The 24665-nt window shown below is 40.6% G+C and overlaps 2 protein-coding genes across 7 annotated transcripts in view; one reads left to right on the forward strand and one right to left on the reverse strand.

The window, feature by feature from the left end:
• Positions 1-17284, reverse strand: part of ITFG1 (integrin alpha FG-GAP repeat containing 1) — a 73492-nt gene extending 56208 nt beyond the window's left edge. The window contains exons 1-6 of the mRNA XM_074551175.1: positions 17095-17284; positions 13395-13467; positions 11891-12036; positions 10156-10213; positions 9484-9558; positions 7023-7117 (exon numbers count right to left, since the gene is read on the reverse strand). Coding sequence (XP_074407276.1) covers positions 7023-7117; positions 9484-9558; positions 10156-10213; positions 11891-12036; positions 13395-13467; positions 17095-17284 — 637 coding nt within the window. The remainder of the gene's footprint in view (positions 1-7022; positions 7118-9483; positions 9559-10155; positions 10214-11890; positions 12037-13394; positions 13468-17094) is intronic.
• Positions 17285-17386: 102 nt separating this feature from the next.
• The window catches only part of PHKB (phosphorylase kinase regulatory subunit beta), a 67701-nt gene continuing 60422 nt past the window's right edge, over positions 17387-24665 (forward strand). For 2 of the 6 annotated variants that reach the window (XM_074551171.1, XM_074551169.1), the window contains exons 1-3: positions 17387-17526; positions 20200-20312; positions 24170-24187. In XM_074551171.1, the coding sequence (XP_074407272.1) occupies positions 20258-20312; positions 24170-24187 (73 nt within the window). In that variant the 5' untranslated portion in view covers positions 17387-17526; positions 20200-20257. The remainder of the gene's footprint in view (positions 17527-20199; positions 20313-24169; positions 24188-24665) is intronic. The other 4 variants (XM_074551173.1, XM_074551172.1, XM_074551170.1 and 1 more) reach the window with 3 other exon arrangements.

The following is a 24665-nucleotide window of genomic DNA, read 5'->3' on the forward strand; positions in this document are numbered from 1 at the left end:
TTATAGAAACTCATCCAGGATTTGCTCCTCACCATCTCCAACTAAATTCTCTGCCTTCAGCCTGGATTTCCTCTCCCCCTCCCCTCTCCTGTGCAGCCATTCCTGCCTGTGGCCCTGCCCTCAGCTGAGCACCCAAACAGTGCCCACAGCCCAGAGGCACCGTGGAGGGAAGGGCTCCACAGCCCCGGGCCTCTCCTGCCGGCTGCCTGAGAAAGGCACTGAGAGCCAGTAAGGAAAACAGCAACAGCACCCCAGCTGAGAATTCTGAAACCTGCTTCACACTGCTCAGCTGCAATGAACCTTTTAATCAACAGTAAATAAAACAGGTTAGGGTAAAAAAGTACAGTGCAGTCTCACCTTGCTTCCCCTGATTTTACTTACTAGAACTAGAAATTGCAATAAAACTGAACTGTACAGAACCTGTTCCAAGTTCACTTCTGATTGCCCTTGTTATTTTCTGTCACTTTCGAGTGTTATAAAAATAGTGCTATTTTTAGATGGAGCATTCATTTCACTAATGACTGTTTTGACCTTTCTGTTTAATGTCAGAGGGCTTTATTTCAGAATAAAACCCCCCAGCACCTGACTGTCTTGAGAAGCCACCAGGGTACAAGCAATATGAAGTAACTGTTTGATTTCACATTGACTTCAGAAGTTTAAGTTGATAAAGGAGGGGGGGAAGTGCCCTTTTTATAAACACTATTGCCATGGAGAAGGCAGTACCCAATTAGAACATTCATGTGTACAACACTCCAAACATGCCTAGAAATTATTTTGTCAGTGTGGAAGAACAGGAGTGTCTGTGCATATTCTCTTAGCAGGAGTTACTTTTGGAGATAAAAGTGCCTGCTATATCTATATGTAAATAATGTGCTGAAGTAAAAATCTCTGCTTTGCAGTGTGTTGACAGAATGGTAATGTAACAACTGTATTAAAATCATTAAATACCCTAAAACCCAAGGCAAAATGAAAGATAAGTTTATTTACATTACAGACTGAACACTGGTAGGAAACAAAGTATTCAAAACCAAACATTACTTACAATTTTTGTGTTGTAACTACACAATATTAATTGTACAATACTTCTACTATGCACAAAACTAATTTTATACAAAAAAGTTAGATATAATAAGTTTTATTTCTTTACTGCATCAAAATAGAAAACAAAATCTTACAAATTTCATGCTTCTGTTCCTAAGTATTTTATTCAGTTAGAGAAACCCTCTACATGTGGTACTTGTTAAACATGAGCTTTCAGACAGAAAGTGCTCTTTATTTTCAAAATATGGGCAACAACGTTGTTTCAAGGAACAGAAAATAATGTCCCTCAAGAGTGCTTTCAGAACCCATTTTCACATTCCTGTTTTCTCAACAAAATGCTATTTGGGGCAGAACCAATTTATTTCTCACCTGTATTAAGTTATTGATTCCCATAAAAATATAATATAACTCCCCAGTGTATATAACTATATCAGTATATAATTAAAAATTGCAAAAGGAATAGCTTTTGAGATGCTTCATAATGGCAATTTTAAAATTAAAACTGCTAAGCAGATAGCAGAGATTATGGGCTCCTTTAGAAAGATTAGGAAAAAAGTTAAACCTAAAGCTCTTTCTTTTCTCTAATGATCTCTACCCATCCTCTGGTTCTCTCTGCAAGGAGAGCTGTGAGTAAGAGATGCCACTGGCCAAAGTCAGTCCCAGCAGCAGGAGGAGATGCAGCCAAACCCAGCTCTGGTTTGATTTTATGAGCTGGAACTTCCTGTGGGATTGAACACTGGGAAGGCAGAAGTGGAGGAATAAGGGTGACAGGGAATCATATAACCCAAAGTATTTTTAATTAGACATAACGAACATGTAAGGAGTAGAAATAAGGAAAAACAAACAAAACTTTACAGACTGAAGCCCTCTGAAATATATCCTGTCTATCTTAAATGATACATTTTTTGTCTCTATTATTTGCAGTGAACTCAGAGGTAAGCTCTGCTATCGGAGCTAAAACTCTGATAAGAAATTTTTAAAATTTTACCTGTTTAAAGAATGATACAGTGACATGGCTTTACTGAATATTTGCTTGGGCAGCAATGGGAGGAGGCAGAACCAGAGAACAAATTGACTTCAAATATATGCACACATCCCCCATGCCCCACCCAAGTTTTAAAATGCCACCAGATACTTTGTGTGCCAGTGATTTGAATAGTGCATAAATGCAGATCTCCTGCAGAAAATCAGCTCTGCTGGTCATATGAGCTGCAGAGAGACCACCAGCTTCCATGAAGAGCAAACTCACTGAAAATATGACCAGAGAATCTGACAATGAGCATTAGACTATTTTCAGAATCTAGGTTTAAATGACTACAACAGAAATATCACCCATTATTTGAATGATTGGTTTGCAAGAAGAAAACTATCTACATTTATACATTTAAACTAAGTGGGAATCAAAAAGAAAACACATTGTGAACGTTCTGGTACATTAGGTTTCTAAATTCCCAAAGCAAAACAACATAAGAAAATTAACACCAGAAATCAGTAAAGAGACTAGCAATTAGCTTACAGCAAGCTGTTTCTGACTAATGATTTTTCCACTTTAGTTTTCCCAACCCCAAATTTATGATTTTTCCTTCATTTTATATAAACAGCTCCAGAAATATCTCTAACTTTACACACCACGTGCTAGTGTTCAACATGAGATCAGGACTTCCAAGCTGTGGAGTCACATATCCAAGTGACACACAGAGTATTTAATACATCAGCTATTTTTCACAGCATTCAAGGATACAGTGACACACGAACAGTATGAAGTTACAGTGGGACTCACAGTCCAAGGCAGCTTGTCTCATGCATCTGAGCACTTTAAAAGTGTTTGTAGGGCCTAACTTCTTGGTAGGAGACTTGTATTTCTGAATGCAAACAAATCTATGGTTTAATAATTCTGGTTTTTTCCCCCCAAGTTTAAAAAGAGAGCACTAGCACTAAGTGAATATCTGACATGATAGGGTGTTTACAATAAAAGTAATGAAGATGTCTAATTAGAAAAAAATGACACAGCAAAATAATCACTATCGTAAAAATTTCAACTGTGATATTTTTAAGACAGGCCTCTTACTTATGATCCTTCTTTGGAAATGCTCACCTGGACTGTTTGCTTTGTACAACACACCCAATGTTAATCTGTTCACACAAGCCTATCATTATTATTAGCTGGAGATTATTGTCCTAAGCCAGCAGTGAAAAAGAACTAATGACAAGTGTGAGTATGAATGAGCAGACACCCAGCAGCCCTGTTCTACCAGGGGCCAGCACATTTGCTCCTCACCTTGCAGCCTCAGGGCCACGTCCCAGCAGTGGCAGGGATGGGAGCAGCCCATTCCCAGACATCCCTCCCAGCCCAGCCTCTCTGGGAAGCAGATACCCCTCCCTGGAGCAACACATGCTTAATATGCATGCAAAAAATACTTTAAAGTTTGCTATTGAGTTTAGCCATTAAGCACATACAGACCCTTTAGTAAAGGTTTTATACTGCAAATTTTTGCATGGTTTTAATGAAATTCCTGGTCTAACTCAGAATTCCTTACTGAATTAATAATTATAGGGAGCTGAGACCTCTGCATGAAGATGCTTTCTTTAAAAACAGCAGCAGCATTACTCTCTGAAATGGCCCAGTTTATCTCTGACCAAGAAAGATTAGTATTATCTTTGTTGTGGTTAGAGGATTTTTGGATTATAAAATCCTTACACTGTTAGCCTTTCATGAAGCATTGTCAGGGATTAAACACATCTTTATGAGCAAGTTCTCCTATAATGAAATCATAACAATTCAACTTCATTTCACCCAGAGCATGAGAAGTGTGGCAATTAAAAGCTCTGCTCTGAGTGTTTAATATCAGCAGGTTGAAAACGGGTTAGGCAATAAACTAGCAAAAAGCTTCTCAGCCCAGAGAGGATTTTTTGTTTTATGTCAAGCACACTTTAAATCTCCTAAGCTGTTTATAATGATAGAGTTGCCAAAAATAGCCCAGCTAAAAATCATCAAATTGGCTGCATCTGTTACAGAATACAAAGAGTGCCAAAATATTGCAGAATATTAGAAAAACCTTTAAAATACCTGCAAAAAAACCCATGGAGAGTAAGTAAAATGGCATGTCCTGGTGATCTATTTGTAAACAAAAATCACTCCATCCATTTTAGGTGTAATTATATCCTTATAATCATGAACAGTAGCATTGCCTGTGAGTAAACAGCCTGAATATTGCAGTCCAAAAATCCCACAGCAGCATCAAATCCCATGATTATTAAGTGTTTTGGGCCACATGATTTCAGCAGGCAGATGATTCCCCTGCATCTTGTGAATGCCTCCTTTTTAATTAATACAATTCTAACGTGCAGCAGCCGGGCTCCTGACGAGGCTTTGTTCCCACTGCAGAGTGGCTGTGTGGGTGAGCTCTGAGTCACAGCAGCGCTCCCTCCCCAGCAGCCCCACAAACACAGCACCCAGCACTGCTGTGCCTTCCTGCCCCAGGGCATCCACCACGGACAAACACAGCACCCAGCACTGCTGTGCCTGCCCCAGGGCACCCACCATGGACAAACACAGCACTCAGCACTGCTGTGCCTGCCTGCCCCAGGGCATCCACCACGGACAAACACAGCACCCAGCACTGCTGTGCCCTGCGTGCCCCGGGGCATCCACCATGGACAAACACAGCACCCAGCACTGCTGTGCCTGCCCCGGGGCATCCACCATGGACAAACACAGCACCCAGCACTGCTGTGCCCTGCCTGCCCCAGGGCATCCACCATGGACAAACAGCACCCAGCACTGCTGTGCCTGCCCCGGGGCATCCACCATGGACAAACAGCACCCAGCACTGCTGTGCCTGCCCCAGGGCATCCACCATGGACAAACACAGCACCCAGCACTGCTGTGCCTGCCTGCCCCGGGGCATCCACCACGGACAAACACAGCACCCAGCACTGCTGTGCCTGCCCCAGGGCATCCACCAGTCCTGCACACACTTCCATCTCCTGCCGTTTTGCCCTTTTCCCCTGAACTTCTATCACCTGACTCCTCTGATGACTGCCTATGAGTCACTTCCCAGCCCTGTACAGACACACAAATGAGAGCAGACGTGGTGAGAACACTGCACAGGTATTTTTTGGAAGAGGCACAGTGAGATTCAAGGTACAATTTCATGCTTGGTTAAAGGCAGCATACAACTGCTGCTACTAAAAGAGGAGTCAACCTTTCCCCTGTGCTTACATCTGCTCTGACAATCCTGCATGGGGAGTTGGATCAACTTAATAACTCCAGTGACAATGAACTGTGCTCCTCAGCAGCCCCAGTTCCAAGCAGTTACTAGAGCTGATGTCAGGGAACTGCCACAAATGCACAGGCAGGACTAGAAAACTGGCAACTCTTCATTTTGGCAGGAAAAACACATCAGTCATGAAATATCAGATATACTGATACTATTTTTCAGCATTATTTTTGGTTAGTCCCATCTTCATAGGGACAGTAAAAAAAATTATCATTCCCACCTTAGAAGTAAAACATTACTTAAGAAACTAATAATACTGTAATACTTTCTCCAGTTTTCTTGTCAGGATGAATTATTTTCCTTACAATTTTCCCCAGGTTCCTGTAACAAACACTTCCCACAGCACTAAACATTAACACCCTAACATAGTAGCTCAGCTTGAGGTGTCACAGCCTTGCTGCTACAAGAAAGTAAAAGTCAGGATCTTTATGGGAAGAGCTTCACAGGAGCTTCTACTCCCATCTTGAGATATAAAAATAGATGTGACTCTATAAAAGCTCCCAGCACTACCCACACAAAGATCCTGACTCTCATTTCTGTTTAATAGAGAAGCTTCCACAGCAGCAGCACTAACCAGAACTCTTGGAACATTCTTTAGTCTGGCAGCTGTCAAAAACCCTGAAAAATTGATCAGTCTGTGACCGATCAATGTAAGGATCTTACACTTCTTACCTTCACTCACCTCTGAGTTTAGATTTCAATGTACTCAAAATGCTACCTAGAATGCTCATCTATGCTGTTTATGCCACTAAAAAAAAAATTCCAGAAGGCTTCTAGAGCTAAGTGTGTTAGAACTGGTTATTACATGACGCTGATTATGGTAAGCAACCATATATTTAATTTTCTAGTTGGAATTTCCACTTGACAGCTTCACATAGCAATGTGCCAGAACTGGATATTAAGGTCTGACTGCATACTAAAGCAATTAACTTAATCCCCAGCATTTATAAGCATCTTAATTAAATTTATGGAATCATTCCTCTCTCATTCCCATGCAACTAAACAGGAAAAAGATAAGCTCTCTTTCCAAAATTACCATATATGAATTGATGTACATTGCACATCTAGCAGAAGATAAAGCACTTCAGAATTAATTTAGTGTGTGAAGAAATTAAGTTTATCACAATATTTAAATGTGCTTGGAAATATGAGCCAGGTATGGAAATGATAAACAGATTCACCATGGTAACTGAATCACATTGACAAAATACCCCAACAAAATAAAGGGAGAACACAGTTAGTTCTATCAGTGATAGAATTAACTACAACATCATAGACTGAAGCCATAATGAAATCCTGAAAACAAATTTTAAGTCCCGTCTTAAAAACATTCTGCTGAATCAAACTACCTATTTCCATACTCAAATGAAAAACTGCAGCCCTGATGCAGTTGCCTCAAAAACTAGAGTACAGAGTTGTGAAGAGCAGGAAACAGCACTTTAAGGGTGAACACAACATCATTCAGAACATGCAGCAGTTATGATTATCATCAAGAAGTAGCAAATGCTATTAAGATATTTATTTTAAAAGTTGTTTTTTAAAACACAGAATTTTGAAATCATAGATATTAAAATTAAGTAACTGGAAAACCCGAATCAGAAGTAGCAAAATCATATAATTACTGAAGGAAGCTGCAACACATGACATTGACACTTAGTGATAATTATTTTTAGGATGATATCTAACACTTCTATGACTTACCAGCAGTGAAGTCATTATTTAAATCTATAAAGGCATGGGAGTGTGGTATATACATTTTACTTTGAGTTTCCAGTGCAGGATGCCATGACAAGTTCCTACAGACAAGAATAAAAATATATTTCATCAATGTGTAAGGACTGTTAATCATGATACTATAGCTTAAAAAACAGTGAAACTTTAAATAAAAATGGGACAGAAAGCATGTTCTCCCAATGCTAAGACAAAATTCCTGTTTAGCTTACAATATACTCAGTAACTCCAGTAATTGCTTGAAAGATTCTGTGAGTTCCATTTTATTAATTTTCTAAAGCAACTTTTTTTGTTTTGCACAGAACAGTGTTACGAGCCACAAAGTCATAGTTAGTGCCAAGGCTCCTGAGACACGGATCCCTGTTCTCAGTTTCCTCAAGCAGCTTTACTGCTGCAAGTACTTCTGGAATTTACCTGCTGATTAATAAACATGAGCAGAAGTAAGCACATGCTGTTAGAGCAGCTCATGCCTGCTGCCTGAAAATTCACTTTATTTCAGCTCACCTAAAAATCAACATATGAATTAAACTTTCACATTATGATGGACTACTAGCTAATTATGTAATTTCCCAAGCAGGTGATACTTTTATTTATTTATTTATAAATACACATATCCTGCTGGTTTCTGTTCTAAAAATGGCTGAAATTCCAGCACACCTCCCTGTTAGTGATTTGAAGGGCAACAAATCCTTCAAAAGTCACAATATGACTTTCAGAACCCTTACCTAAAACACTCAGGAAAATCTCAATGTGCACTATACAACAGCAGGTACAAATATTACTACTACTAGTTGGGAGCTGCTTTATTTATTCCAGTGACATTACATACATTTTACTGAAGTCCTTATCTTCTGTGACTAATTTATGGTAAGAAAATAAATAATATTCTGATTACTTCCCAAAGATCACAACTAAGTCTTAGAAATGTTAAAATGCATCACTTAATCCTAAAGAAATAATTATTTTCTCTAGGTTTTTCTATGTATTCAGTCTTGAAGACTGCCATTGAAGTTAGTCATAAAGTTCTAGAATAAATCTTAAAACATTTTGGATTAAAATATAAAAGTGCTTTTCTAAGCAGATGACAAGGCTGTTTTCCATGAACAAGACATGGGTTACACTATTACCTATAGCACTCAGTCTCATTTTGAGCTCTGATGAGTAATTTTATTTTTATCTTAAAGGTCCTGAAAGAATTTCTTCAACAAAATGCAACAAATCTTTCCCACTTCTCCATTTCTTCAAGAGCTCATACAATTTATTTTATATATAATCATTACCAAGTGCTCAGAAACATCCTTGTGAACCTGAAATCTGTTTCATAAGCCACCAGTACAAGGATGGTGATACAATTCAAGTTGGGATTAATGAACAAAAGCACGCTGCCAAGAAGGGCACAGCTTCCACTGACACAGTCAAATGTTATTTATCCTAGGAAAGGAAAAGAGACAGGAACTACAGGTATAAGGTTTTTTATTTTCAAATTATAGATTTTAAGTTCTTTGGCATCCTGCCCAATACTAGACTTTGCTACTCTATATTACTTGGTTACAGACTGGTTCTTCTGAGCCAGTAGAGCAAATCTTTTGTTATATTTTGATTTCAGCATTCATATCCAAAACAGTTAAAAATAACCATTTTCACAGTCCTTGTTAAGCATTTAAGTATGCCATTATTTTTACTCCAGTATTTGATAACTGGGCCCATTCTAGAAATTTCAGGGCTAGCAGAAATTTAATCATGAAACTTAGTCCCCTTTGCTGCAATTTCATCTCATAAGGCTTCAGTCAGCTTCTATCTGCCCATGAGTGGCCTGAGGCATTCCTTAACACAAGGGATGTGATACAGACATCCCTTGTATGCACACTTATGCTGCTACTCAGTCACCTCTGCTTTATGCCACCTCAGAAATCTCTTCCTCTTTATTTTCTTTATATATATAGTCCAATACTTTTACATCCTGCACTTCCTGTGCTTTTGATTTCCAGTGGTGCACAACCTTCCCATTACAAATCACTTCCCAGATGAGAGCGTTTTTTTAAGTTTACCCCAAACATCTGCAGATTTTCCTTTTGCCATCCCTTTAATTATAAGATCTATTTCAGTAGTTCTTGCATCAACCTGAAAGCAACTTTTATACAGCACAAGTTCCATAACACTAAATACCAAAAATGTACTAAACAAATGGGACTGGACTATAACTTCTAGGAACCAATTGTTCCAAGAGCCAATTTTGCTATTTCTGATGTCTACTGTCAGTGGCTTTGTTTTCCCAGCTCTCATGGAATTTCTACTTGCCCTACAAAACAGCACTTTAAAGAGCAGATGAAGAGTGTCACGGAATAAGAAGATTCACACACAAATCCTACACTTCAGTGGAAGTGGATACACAATGCCCAAGTTCCAAAGCCATGCTGAGCCCTCAGCTTACCCTCCCAGCAGGATCTGTGGCTTACTCGAGTCACTGGTGACACCAAACACATCAGGAATCAAGTCTCCATTGAAGCTGAAAATGGAACACAATGTCAGTGCCACCTCAGTCCCCACAGGAGTTCAGACCACCTGTTCTCAAACTCATCTGTGCTGGGACATTTTCCCACTGGGCTGTGCAGAGCTCTCAGCTGTGGCTCTGAATTTTGGCTCCTGTCTGAGCTGCAGTAAAGGTCTGTCAGTGCTTCCCACTCTGTGCTTTGCCTTACAGATCTACTGCCCTCCACTTTTGTTCAGCATTTCACACACAGGCAAGCACGTTGTGAAAGGGACATTTGCTCATTTTGGTAAGCCAGTAAGGTTTTTGCTTTACAAAATTCACTGAGAAATGAATGGCTTTTTTAATGAATACTCACAGTACTGAAATGAAAGAAATTAAAAGATCATGCAGTTACTATTGCCAGGATAATATAATATACAACAGAGAGAATTGTAAAGATAACCATTTCGGTTCATCATCTTTTGTTGGATCAGTTGACATTACACAAACCACCCTGTTCTTAAAAGATAAAGAACATGAGCATATGTTTCAAATTTTAGCATTAAAATATATTTAGGTTGCTCTTAGTCACCATTATAAACGTGATTTTCTTAAAAAGTAGGTTGTACTTACTCCATTACTAGAGGCTCATCATGAAAAGTCTTATTTAACACAGTTTTATGGTTAAGATCTGAAAAATGAAAATATTAACTTGATTCAGTTACCAATATATTCTGACATTTGCATTTGCAACTGAGACATAATTTTTCTATTAATTTAAAACCATCTGTTTTATGATTTAAAAAAGACACCACTTAATATAAAGAACTAAATGGCTTCCTGAATTTTGCAGTAAAGGTGAATTACAGTTAAAACACTGAAGGCTTTTTCCTTTTCCACTAAACTCCTCAACAAATTATTCCAAGTAGATCTTAGTGAAACCTATTTCTGTGTATGACTGCAATCACTCAGATACAGGAAAACTGAAACAGTTGGGATGAAGACAGGCTAAAAGTTTAACATTCATTGTATGTTAGATTTCTGTTTAATGTTTTGTTATTGTAAATAACATTCTTAATTATCCACACTGAGTATTTGAAATAAGCAATAAAGGGAGACTTTCTAAATGGGAAGTGAGGACTAAGCTCCAATCAGGTTATCACCTTAGACTTCACTTGTACTTGTAATCCAAACTCCTTGCCAGATTATTCCCATTTCCCTTCTCTCTCCACAATGTTTGTCTTTACAATTTCCACATTTCATACAGCAGTCCCCTCCTACTGACCTGTGTGTTACACTCCTATTACCCAAGGGGACACCCCATACTTTGCCCGTGGCCTCAGCACAAACCAACCAACCACTGCCTGAATTTTTAACCTCTGACTCCTCCTCCAGGCCCCACAGCTCATTGTGTTTCCCTCAACACCTGGGTTTTTTTTCTGAAACAGAATAGAATAACTTAATCCAAGTCCTCATATTCTTCCCAATCCTAGAGATACCTGCTATTCACTTAATATTGATGCACTGCACTTTTCCAGGTTGCTTGTTTCAGCTCTGATCAAAGCCAGAAGCAATGGTGTCTGAGGCAAACTTGCCTCACCTGTAACTATGCCATGACACAGTTCTTTACAATAGTGATTATTCTTCAGTAGTTTCTGTGGATTAAACAGTATTTTCTTTTGCTTATCTGTCCTTGTTCAAACCCTAAATTCCTCCCCAAACTCTTTCCTAGCAAAGTCAACAGAAAACAGAGGAGACCTCAAGAGTTCACACAATCCATAACTCTACCCCAAGACAGAATCAGCTACACCTTGAACAAAGCTAAGAAACTCCTGAAAAATCAATTCTAGAGGTCTTGAAAACTTTCAGCAATAGGGCCTCTAGAAACCTTTCTTCCAATACTCACTTTAGTGTGTCACTGTCTTTAAAGAATTGCGTTTAACACAAATATTATATTACTGGTGGTAGGTTTAGGGATGTGATTTTGAAAGCTGATGCACTTAAGTTCACAGCAGGTTCCCTGTGCATTTTAAACTGAAGATAAATCGTTTGAGATAGTCTTTGTGAAGCTGACGTGCATGATGGGGAAGCCATGAGAAGCAGCTCTTCAGTTAATAGGTACTGCCAAATCAGAATAATGTTTGGTTCTATCTGTTGCATAATACAGTGCAAGTATTGTTCTCTTTCATTAATTATTGAACACAGTTTAATAGCAGGATAATATATGGGTGTGCAGCTGAATAGCTGCTAATCCCTATTTTAGTGCTAAAAACAATCATTACACTGTAAAAATGAGTTGTAACTTCTTGACAATACTTTGAATTAAGAAATCTAACAATCTTACTAAGAACCAGTCTCAGCAACTCACCCAAGGTTTGGTTGTGTCCCCAGAAAATAAACACTGAAAGCTCATCTTTGCCATGACTTGGGGCCTGGGTAGTGAGGAGCACATCCATTTGGGAATCTCCATCATAATCTCCAGGAACTACACTGGTTATGGTGACACCAAGGGATCTGGAATTAAAAACAAAAGCCCCCACACGCAAATAATGGTAAAAAGGTGAGCATGTAAAAAGCACTTGTGTAGTCAAAGGCTTGCCCTATTATTATTAGCTGGTCCACTACAATCTTACCCTTCAACAACCTGGTTTAGGATCAAGTCCTTACCTATTCCAAAAGTATCTCAAAATCAGGCACCTAATAGGGTGTCCTTTCTAAAGAAACTGACATTTTAACTCTAAACTTTAGCTGTCAGACATTCTTCAGCCATATCCTGTTAATGCTACCTACACTTCATTAAATCCTCACATTTGTTTAGAACCAGTCAACCAAAATGTGTTTCAGAGAGCAGGATCTTCTGGTTGCATTCCAAGAGCAAGAACATAAGGCAACAGGAGCTGTTTAAACAGCAGGAGTCAGGCGCAGGTGGATTTTTTAAAAGACAATTCCATTTCCTCCTACCTTCTGCCAGGTCTTACTATTCCTTCCTACCTTTGTTTGTTCTATCTTTTTTTATTTGCTTACCTACTCTGCTTTTTACACACAAACACAGGTCACATTAAGGATTAAAAGCAGATCCTTTCTAATGATTGAACAAATTAGTTCCTTCCAAGACAGGAGGAAATAAGGAAAAATAAAAATATGCAGAATACAGAAGATGAAGCTGAGCTATAAAGGCATTTTAACTTTTAATAAACATAATACTATTGGTAAGCATTATTCCTAAGCAATAGCCATAATAATATAACAGGATATTGAAGCTAGACATATATGTATGCACATATAAACAGACTGGTTCACATTTATTAAAAACTGATGTTTTTTTAAAGGCCACATGTAAACTTGACAAAGGAACATCTCTACACAGAAACACCAGAACACTCTCTTTCATATCTCTTCTAAATCAGATGATATTGGCTGGATTCCATTAGTAACTACAGCAAATGCATGAATTTCCCTGAAAACATGTCTTGGCATTGATACTAAACCTACCCACCACAAAGACCTATGTATGCCATGGAATGACAGTTTACCTCACTAGGAAATACAGTCCTGAAAATCCAAATCAACTGCAAAGATATTTCAACATATGGGTACTTTAAATACTGATTTGAGGACAAAAACTAAACCATAAATAGTCCATAAGGGTTGGGAAGTAACACTTATTAGTAAACAACATGAATGACACAACTCATCTCCATAGACTGTCACGTGACCAACAAAACAAAAATGCATCAGGGCATGGATCAGGAAGTTGTCAAAGAACCAGAGAACAATGAGTCAAAGAGGCAACAAGAGCACAGACAAGTGCAGCAGCTCCCCCTGAGAGCAGAGAGGCCCTTCCAAGGCAAACACTGAACAGCCATACTCACTTCATTGGTAGCTTAACACGGGGCTTAAAGTAGGGCTCCTTCTGGTCAGCCAGAAAAATCACCAGCTCATTTCCTGCCAAGGCAAACAGACCATGAGCAACAGAGGAAGACTGGAAATGGCTTATATACAAACTGCCAAAAATGACCATTCCCCACAGCAGCAAGAACTTTCAAAGACATCTCATACCACTTCTTCCTCCTCATCCAAAAGGAGACAAAAGGAGCACTTCTCCAGCACAACACAAAGCCAGTTGCATCTCAAAGCAATGCTAATATCACAAATCTTCTTTGGGGGTTTAGTGTTAGAACTTTCCCTCTGTTATTTTTATCACATTGCTCAAAATAAAACTTTCTGTAATGAATTAAGAAATATTACACATGGAAAAATAATAGGCAGCAGCTCCACAAAACTAATTAAAGCTTAAAAGCTAACTCAAATTAATTCTTTTAATACTATGTCTCACATAGCAGGATCTGATACTGCTTTCCCATGTCCGCTGTCCAAAGCACTTTAACGGAAACTCAGAATTTACTTGGTTCCCTGCAGCATCTCCCCATCTAGAGACAAGGATATAAGTATTGTTTCATTATTTCAGAATAATCTAAATAAAAGCCCATATTTTATGTTGCAGAAATAACTGAAATTCAGGGAGCAAAGGAAGAATTTTAACTTCAGTGATGAAATAAAAATTTTCAGTCAGTAAACCACAAAACACACCTCTGTAAGTAAAATGTAGCTCACAGGGCAACAACAGTATTTTTTCTTTGCTTCATTCTCCAATAAACCCACCTCCAGCACCACAAAATCATTCTCTATTAAAGAATAATTCTAAGGCTCCAAACTTGAGCTACCACAGTACTTTTTTAGAGTATTGTTTTGTGGCAGAGTTCAGAGCTGGGAAATAGCAGGGAACACAAGGCTCCTGCCACAAACCTCTTGAGGAGAAGGAGAATCCAGCAGCAGATGAGTAAATGACCAGGAGGAGCCCTTTCGGAGAGGCCAGCTCAGGCCAGAGCGGCACTGCCTGAGCTGCAGCCGCGCTCCTGGGGGAGGGAAAGGCCTGGCACAGGCCAGGGCTGGGAGCCTGGGGCTGCCTCACTGGGACAGCTCCCCTGGGGCTGCCTGCTGAACCTCAGCTCCCATCTCACACCTCCCACTCTCACCTGCCTTTTTACTGCTTACTCGGTAAAGTAATGACCAGGATCAAGCAGCGTTTTTACACATATCAGGTTCCAAGTTAGCTGCAACACTGAGAAATGAGATTTTTTTGGTCATTAAAGACGGACATATAAAAATTTCAGCTCAGTGTGTTTTGCGGAGAAAAGAAGAAACCTCACAACTTTATAAAAGTATGTTTATTTACGGCGCCGGACGCATACGGAGAAAATTCTCCTCAAAAGGCATGCGTACCCCTGAAGATCTCAGGCCTCCTTTTATCCCCCTTCCAAATGCATATGCATACAGTTTCACAATAGGTTCATACATATTCATTCCGCGTGACATTTATCGCCAGTTCTTCTTTATCAAAGGAATTCCTAGGTCGGGGGCAAATTGACCTCGTGGTCTTTTCTGTTTTTCTTTGTCTCCGGCATGTGAGTTTTTCCTTCAGCTTTGGCCTCACAGATTTTTCACTGCTGCTAGACACTTCACCTAATTCAGAATGGATCTCTACTCTGTCTCAAGTGCTCAAGTCAAAGCAAATTAACTATTAAAAATGATTTATTACATGAACAGAAAACAGAGTTACTATGCCACTACAATCAATCCTAAAAGCTGTTTGCAGTTCTGTATTCTTTTTGAGATAAGAGGACAGTAAGAAAAAAAATCAGTGCATTGGAGGGTGTGAAAAAACAGGAACAGTTTCCATACAAACAACAATTATGTAGATTAGAAGTCTTCAGGCTGTGACATATCTGTGTGACATATATCACACACATATATATATATGAAATAAGTGGCACAGAAGTTTCCCAAGTTCCCCAGTGAAATGCAGCAGGTGAACAGGGAATGCTCACTCACTCCCAGCAGAGGCATCAAGCATAGCCAGGAGCTGGTACATGAAAAAGCAACCAGCACAAGCTTCCCCACTGAGCTGTTACACGCACAGACTCACAAACAGGTAAGTGTACGCACAATTCCATTTATTTGTAGATTCTGAGTTTCAAAAAGTGACTAAACCCAGAGACCACTGGTACTTTGGAATTGGCCTTGCAATGGGATACTTCTGGATCCAGACTATCCCTTACATTCAGCAAGTTGACTATTTCTTACAAAGGTATCAGCACAATCTGAATTTCTTTTATTCATCTGAGCATAGGGAACATTACTCTAACTCAACTAACTAAGGCAAGATCAGAAAAAGAATATTTATCCAGGCAAAGGTCCAAGGCATCATCCCCATTTCTTTATTAAGGGTCAGGATTATTAGGACAAGGCTACTTTACACACTCCTGTTCCTCAAAATCTTGTGTCACCTCCAGTGCTCATCTCCTCATGCTGTTTACAACTGGCTGCCATAAATCCCACCATTTAGAACTACTACCTTTTGTTTTGAGAGTATTCTGTAGTTACTTTTCACTAAGACTTAAGTTATGAAAAATAATGTTTGAATAACCATGTTATTTCAATCAGATTTTTACAGTAAGTACCACACAGGAAAATTATTTATCAAGTGCTGCTAAAGAAATCACAAATCTCATTCCTGAAACCTATAACTATTCACATTTTTATACACACTCATCTGAAAGATAAGAAAGTAAAAATTAAATCTCTTATCATAGACATTCATTTTAAATCTGACCATTTTTTCAGTAGATGAGCCAGTGGAGCATTTCCAGGGAGCCATGCATTTCAATAACTCAACTAGATGGGAAAATCACTCATGCTTTACCAAAGCTACTCAGAAAAACATTTCTGAGATGGAAGGAATAAAAAAAGGTGAATCTGAGAATAGATTTACTATCTTAATGTGCTTCAAGAAAGTAAAATATTCTAAGATTAATGTCTGCAAATAACACTGACCACTGAAAATAAATCCTGATTTGAGGTCTCCCCATATCTGAAGCCTGAAGAGAAACATGTGGCAAGTGACAGCAACCATGGCACTTTAACTTTTAATGGTCAGAGTAGAACAATGTGCAATTTTTCCTCCACATCTGTGAAATGTTCATCTTTGTTTCCAAAAACAGAGTGAAAGCAGGAGCACAACAACAATTTGTGACCACTCAAGTTGTAGGATGAAGTCTCTACATTATTTCACAACCAGAAGTTCAGCTTTAAGGACAAATGTGCCCTATGTGAACCATTCTAGTGCAAATTGAACACTGTATGTCACACAGGAAATACCTGGAGCAAAGCAAGTGTCAATTTCATCCTGTGCTCACCGCGCCGGCCCTGGCAGCACAAGCCCCGGCACTCGGGCCGTGCTCGGGCCGGTAAGGGTCAGACCGCAGGGACCAGCGAACCTATCCCCGGGAGCAGCGAGCCCATCCCTGGGAGCCCATCCCTGGCACCGGCGAGCCGCCGCGCAGCCCCAGCCCTGCCATCACCCCGCACGGGCTGCCGGGCCTCGGGGGCGGCGGCACCTGTGTCTGCCCCCCTTGGCTGAGGGACGGGGAGCCCAGCTCACACTGCCCGTGCCCCGCAGCTCACACCGCCCGTGCCCCGCAGCCCCCGGGCCCGCCGCGGCCCCGCACTCACCGCCGCGCAGCACGAACAGGTCCGTCTGCTTGTCCGAGTTGAAGTCGCCGAAGGCCGCCAGGGTCCCGCGGGCCTCGGGCCCGAAGAGCTGAGCGGTCACATTCTGCAGGGCTCGGGCGGGCCCCGCCAGGGCCAGCAGGACCAGGGCCAGCAACGGGGCCAGCGGCGGGCACGGCCCGCGGGCCCCCATCGCGCACGGCCTCGCCCCGCCCGCGCTCTGACGGCAGCGGGGCGGGCCCGGCCAGCGGCCGCGGTTTGCGGCAGCGGCGGCGGAGCCTGCGCGAGCGCTTTACGGCGGGAGCCAGGCAGGGCCCGCCCGGCGCCGCGCACCCGCGCCCGGGGCTCTCCGGGACCGCTCCGCCATGGCGGCGACTCACATGGCTGACGTGAGCTGGAAGATGCTGGAGCTGCGCGCTCGCTCCAAACGCTCAGGTCTGACCTCTTGGCTTGCCCGGGAGGAGGTCCGGGGACCCCTGTGCCTCCTGTCACTCACCGCCCCGCTCCCGGCCCGGCCCGGGGCTGTTTCCCCGTCCCCACCGCGGGTGGCGGTGCCCGGGCGGGCCCGGCCCTGAGGGGCGCAGGGGACAGCTGGGGGTGGCGGCCCCGCCCGAGCCCTCCTCGGCTGGCACAGCCCCCGGTGCCCTCAGGTGCCACCTGTGCCCACGAGAGCAAAGGCAGCGTGTTCAGCACCGCAGCTGTATAAAGTGTTGCGGCTGGGGAGCAGACAGTGTTTAGGGGAAAGTCCCAGCTCTTGGCAGGTTTCTCTTACTGCTATACAGCGTGGGAATTCCGTGTTCTGAGCGTGGGGCAGCTCGTTCTGGCCTAAACCGAAGGGTGATGTTTGCTGAGTTAGCCTGAATTTCTGAACTTCAAAAAACTTAGAGTTTTGATTTTTTTTTTTTAATTTGAAGTAAAGTACAGTCATACCAGGCGTTTAATTGTTGCAACGGGAAAAGTTTTCCAGAAGATCCCTGTGTTTATTTATACACCACACATGCTTGTAACACTCAGTTGTTGCTTATTTGCATGTTTGGTTAGTTTTGTTTTGCTAGTAACTGATCAGACACTGTGAGACCAAAACGGGGCTTAGGAGGGCTCCAAAGAATTGGTTGTTTAAAGTCTGGTACGATTAATTTGGCTTTAAAAGTTCAGTTTCTGCATAGATTGATTGGCAGTCCCGCGCTGGGGACTGCCCGCTGAAGGAGGTGTCCACTGGCGGCCGGTTACCATTACCGGGGCCGGGAGTGTGACTGACAGCCGGAGCGTGGGCTCTGCAGGGCCGGGGCGGGCAGTGCAGCCCCGGGCGGATCGGGAATCCCGAGCCTCAGGGAGCACTCGGGTTTGGGATTTCCCTACAGTGTCAGCCCTCAGGGAGCACGGGAGTTTGGGGATCCCGTGCAGGGACAGCCCTCAGGGAGCACTCGAGTTTGGGATTTCCCTGCAGGGTCAGCCCTCACGGAGCACACGGGATTGGGATTTCCCTGCAGGGACAGCCCTCAGGAAGCACAAGGATTTGGGATTTCCCTGCAGGGTCGGCCCTCAGGGAGCACTCGGGTTTGGGATTTCCCTGCAGGGTCAGCCCTCAGGGAGCACAAGGATTTGGGATCCCCTGCAGGGTCAGCCCTCAGGGAGAGCAGGGCTAAGGGAATCCCCTGCAGGGTCAGGCCTGCCTGCAGAAGGTGTTTGATGGTTTCAAACACTCCACGTTTTCTTTGCTGCTGCTGCTGCCTATTACTTTTTTGTTACATGTATAAAGAATTGTATTCTGAGCAATGACAGGTTGTAGTTCACTTCCATCTTTCCCATTGTTCAGAGATTGTCTAGAGATTTGTTCATGGCATTTTACATAACAACTGAATAAATTTGGTCAAGAAATAAACGTTATTTTTAGTTGAAAAGTTTTTCTGATTAAAGAGTTGATTTAAAAATCAAATTTTATTTAATGTCTTTCAGGTAACATTCAGAGCTAAAAATAAGAATAATGTTCTTACATTTCAAGTTTACTGCTGCATCTTTATGTTGAAATTTGTATAGCTTCAGGGCTTTTTTCTTCCTTCCTGGCTCTGTCAGAAGGAGACATGGTTGGGATTGTCATAGAAAGTGACTGAAAGTCTTCCACATGTTCCTGGTTTGGCTGAGGCCTGTGCTGGAGTACCAGCTCACAGACAGCACTATTTTGTTTGATTTGGGTTTTTTTTTTTACTAGTGTGCTTTTTGGAGCAAGATGTAGTAAACATGAAGTATAGACACACGTGCCTGAAATGCACCAGTGACTCATGTTTTATAGCCTGCAGCAATGGATCATGTAAGACTCAAATCCTGTAGGAGGGAATTTGTATCTCATGTTTATGTGTATTAAATGATGAATTACTTTTTTCCAGTAAAACCAAATTTTATTCAGAAATTTTCATTTCCCTTCCTGAAGCAATAAAATACTGTTTCATTTGTTGCTACTCTGATTAGGAGCAGATTCTAAATATAGTAGTTAATTAGTCAAAAGCCCCCAAATTTTTTCTTACTTTAAAAAAGATAAACTTTAAAGATTTGGAAAAACTTGTTATCATAATTACAGGCACGTTTTTCCTATTGTATATTCCAAAGTGGGAGATGTCCTACCCCTAATAACTGAGATATTCAGTACCATAAGTAATGTGTATGACTGCAGGAAACATCCTGGTGTGGATTTCACATGGGATGAAAGCAGCACTGTGCATAAGCAGAGTTTTAGCTCCTTATCACTGTTACTTAACACTTTAGTGTGCACTAGTTAAATCAGTATCTAGAAATATATCAGATGGTATTCATTACCTTTTGGTGTTTGTAGCTAATTCCCTATTGAATAAGGAAGCTCATGTCAATATCCAAAAGATGGATTTTTTGTAAACTGTGTCCTGTCACTCATAAGGAGTAAACTACTAAGTTTTATGGAAGTAAAAGCAAAATAAAACCAAGAGGTCAGTGTAAATAAAACCAAGAGGTCAGTGTAGAAGAAGGAAACAGAAGATGTAATGAAAGTTTGTGCTGTGCACTGTGTTGTGTTAATAACTCCACTAACATTGCTTTCACTTAATTTAATGCTGATTGCCTTTAACATTTACTAAACAGTTTTGAAAATGACTGTAGCTTAGCCTGAGCCGTTTGTGGTTAGCTGCACCAATTTGAAATGGCCAGTTTGGATGATGACAGAGCCTCCTCTGCGCATGCTTTTTTAAAATTTGGTAAGTGTGCAGTTCTGTGTTTTGTTTTTGTTTGTGGCTATTTAATTCAACAAAAAATAATTGTATGTTTTGTTTCATGCAGTGTTCTTTGTTAGTAGCTCTTTAGCACTGTACAGTAGAACTTAAAACTTTGAACTCTTTCAGTAAAAATTTCTGACAATTGTAATCTACTTAGATTGAAATCTGCTATCAAATCTTCCTGTTTTGTTTGTTTAGTGTTCCTGTCAGTATCCCTCAGTGCAATCACCTCTGACCTCCCATTTCTCTTTTAAGATGACAGTCATGGGAAAGGTGCATTAGGAATGCTCTTTGTAATTGACTCCTAAAAAACCTCAGTGTGACAAGTTTAGAGAGAAATAAAATTTCCAGTCACTCAGTCACTGCTTACAAAGTTGGACATTTGGAAATTAAGTGGAAGCAAAGTAAAGCCCCCTGGCACAGCTTCTCCTCAGGTGCGGCAGAAGCTGGAATATTTGAAGCTGTCAGGGTCATTCCTGTGTGTTTTGAAGGGAGTTTGGGATGAGGTGTATCCATATGTGACACTCTGTGATGGGGGAAACTCTTGGGTAGTCCTTGTTGAAACTCAGTAGGAGAACAAGTGTAAGGCAACACAACTGGGTGGCTTGGACTTCCCTGTCCTTCCTGTGGCTTTTCAGTTTTGCATCTCTGACCCATCAAAAAATGTCATGTGTTGACAGCATTAAAGAAAAATTACTCTTTCCTAATTATTGTAAAGATCTTTGATGTTTCTCCTTTATGATGCACAATAAACATGTTGAGTAGTTTTGACACCTATTGTTTTGAATTCTCAGAAAGGACCAATGCCTGCCTTGAATATCCTGAGTGGTTTCCAGCCTTGTAGCATTTACAAGGCTTGTGTGATAGACTTTGGCATTTTGGTTGTGTGAAGCTCCTGTGTACTGGCATGATGGTCAGGATTTTATTTCTGGTGTTTAGTAACTTTTGTTGTTTGTGTTGTTAGTTACTGTAAATCCTGAAATCATAGTTTCCATTAAGTGCAATATACTTGACAAAGAGCTGCCTTTGGATGATTAGGAAATAGAGAAAGGACAGAATAAATTGGTGTGTGTTTTTTTTTTTTCTTTTTCCCCTGTGGTGATCAGTTAAGAAATGATTGGAGCTGTGTCAGGGGAGGGTTAGGTTGGATATCAGGAAAAGGTTCTTCACCCAGAGGGTGGCTGGGCACTGGAACAGGTTCCCCAGGGCAGTGGGCACAGCCCCAGCCTGCCCGAGCTCAGGAAGGTGTGGCCAATGCTCTCAGGCACAGGGGGCCATTCTGGGCTTGCTCTGTGCAGGGCCAGCAGCTGGACCTCGACAGTCCCTGTGGGTCCCTTCCAGCTCTGGATGTTCTGTGACTCTGTGAAATACTAACTGAATTACTTGCACAGTGTAACACATGATTTTTCTTGATCAATTATAAAGCTTTTCTCTTTAATGCTATTTAAATTAAACTATTACAAGATTTTACTTATTTTTACTGATTTGTTATTGTCACTCAACTAAGGTAACAATTCATACTTTTTGCTTACTTCTGCTGTATATTCAGGTAGAGGAATACTTTAATACCTTTTCTGTCTGCCTCTCCAAGCCCTCTCCTGGTGTTTCCTTCCCCTGGTTTGTAGAACAGTTCAGTCTGGAAGGGTTCTCAGGATCTCACCTACTCCAGCCTCTTGCTCAAAGCAGGATCAACTCTGAGATCATGGTTTCCTCCTGTATGTAGTGATTAAAATCCCCTTGGGATATCTTTTCTTAAACTTTGCTGTGAGTAGAAATCAAATCCTCTTTGTCCCAATGCCTTCTGTGATGTGAAGCTGCCACTGCCCTTACTGGGTAATGAAAATTAACAGGGATCTGAGCTGCAGGGCTTGCCTCTGTCTCAAGTGTTTGATTATATCCAGACCTAATGTCACATTGGGGGCTGTGACCAGTTTTTATTCTTATCAAATATGCAAAGAAATCTTGTGTTCTCAGCTTTTTTCTTTTGGCCTGGCCTGATATAATTATGCAAACCAACATTTTCTTTTCTTATTCTGGCATGTGAAATATTAGAAAAAATTCTTGCCATGTTGCTTCCATTTGTGTGGGATTGGCTTTGTGGAAGTATTTGTTTATATTAATTCTGTACTTTGAAAGATCTGAATAAACTGTCCTTGTTGAAATATGCAAATCTTTATCCATAGACTCAGTGCATAATTCCATTCTTATCCCTATTTTTCTTAAATATGCACAATTACTGCTATCTCCAAGGATGTGTGTCTGTCCAAAGCTTCCATATATACAAATTTGGAACAGAGTTGTTTTAAAGTCATTTTGGCCAGAGCTTCTGAATCCAAACATCTGGACAGGTCATATCTCTTCCCTGAAGAGCAGTTAATGCTAATCTCAGGTGTAACTGGAATGAAAATGAGGTGGATGGGAAAGTAGCATCAGGATGACACAGTTTATTCAGTATCCAGAGGTTGTACATAGAATTGAAATTTCTTCCTGTTCTCTATTACTTTGAAAGGAATCTCTAATATTTTTAGTGATTATTCAACTTGAAGAGAATTGAAATCATTTTACTCTGGGACCTGTAAATGGTGGGAAATGAAAGGGGGTTAGTTTTCCTTCAGATTAGGAATATAGGCATTTAGTCAGTGCAATGTCTGAAGACAAACAGGGATTTAATTGGACTTGGGGTCAAGACTTTGAGTGTTCTCTTATCAGACATTATTTATATTAACACAGGAAGTGACACTGGGATTTTTAATCAGTTTTTTACTGATTTTGAAGTAGTTACTGCCTGCAGCAATGCACTTGTGGTGTAAGGAAAAATGGGCACACTTCATTCTTTGTAGGAAGAAAAGCTGAACTCCCAAATAACCCATTTAAATGTTGGATGGGGTTGTTACACCCCTAGACAGCAGACAAAATAGTAAATCAACAGAACAGGTTTTTGTGTTCCTCCTAGCATACCTACTTGTTTGCCTAAAATAAAGCTCCCCCTGTATGGTTATAATAAAGTGATGTATTAATGAAAAACAGTATTTAAAATTAATGTCCTCATTCTGGTTCTTCTGAATGCTGCTGTACAAAGTGAGAGCTCCAGGGTCCCATTTGCAAATGTCACTCTGTTATGTTTAGAGTGCTGCAGTCTTGCTGTTGTCATCTCTTTAATTTTTTTTTCTTTAGTTTGAAAATTGATTCTAAATATGTAATTGAAAATAACTTTCTATGACAGGTTTTTATCTTGCTGAGATGAACTCAAATAGATTTTAGATGAGACTGGAGTCAGGCTTTTTTTAGCCATCCTTAAAATAGCTTCCTCTGTTATGGGCTCTCTGCAAAAGCTCCAGGAAGGAGCAGCTTCGTGTTTGTCCTGACTGTTCCTTGCTTTGATTAGGTTGTGGCAATAATGAAATGCAATTTACCACATGATTTCTCCAGGAGAATGCTGTAGACACCCAAGCAAAACATAAACTATATAGATGCTAATAAGGAATTAATGAAGAATATGTGAAAAACTTTGATTTAAACAAGTTCTCCTCCTTATAGTAGGAGTAATTTTAGGGAATACTCAAAAGTTTAAAACTGTTTTTTGTCAGTTTTTCAAACTTTGAATTCTGTTCAGCTTTCTGTTCCATCAGCACTCTACTCTGACTGTTTTACTATATTTGTATTAAAGTTTCAGACATCTAGAATAATGTAATTTGTGGTGACATTTTGACATTTTCATGCTTTCTGTTCTGTTTAATCTTCTTTCTACACTAAGTTGAAATCTTTGAATGCTCTGAAATAGAAGAATGTGCTTGCTTTTTGTTCTTGATACCTTTGTTTTGTTTCTCTGTTGGCCACAGAGGGTCACAGTTTGTCTGGTGAGTATTTAAATGAAAACAATTTCAGTTCAGGACCTTTTGACTTGTGTGTGTGTCCTGGTGCCACACTGGGGTGGGCAGCCTGCAGGAGGTGAACATTCTGCACCTGTTTCACACACAAACAGTGGTGGATGTGCATGTGGTGTTCAGTCAGCTCATCTAAGCGTTAGAATCGTTATTTTGCCTTTGAAAATTTATGAGTGAATTTCTCATAAAATTGCTGCTTTTTATGCACTGACTTATTGAAGACTTTTTCTTTTGTATATTCTATCCTTTCACTCCAACACCGTACAAGATTACAGTTACTGCAGCTCACTGTATTGTGTGCTTTTGCAAGATAACAGAATTAATTGTGTAACAGTAATTCATTGTATAAATTATTAATCATTTCATGGACAGGGATTCATAGGCTAAAAGAAGTAGAAAACAAATTAGCTTCAAAAATGGATTTAAACTGGTTCAGAATGTTCATTATTTA

This window comes from Zonotrichia albicollis, chromosome 13, assembly GCF_047830755.1.
Source record: "Zonotrichia albicollis isolate bZonAlb1 chromosome 13, bZonAlb1.hap1, whole genome shotgun sequence".
Classification (NCBI taxonomy): Eukaryota; Metazoa; Chordata; class Aves; order Passeriformes; family Passerellidae; genus Zonotrichia; species Zonotrichia albicollis.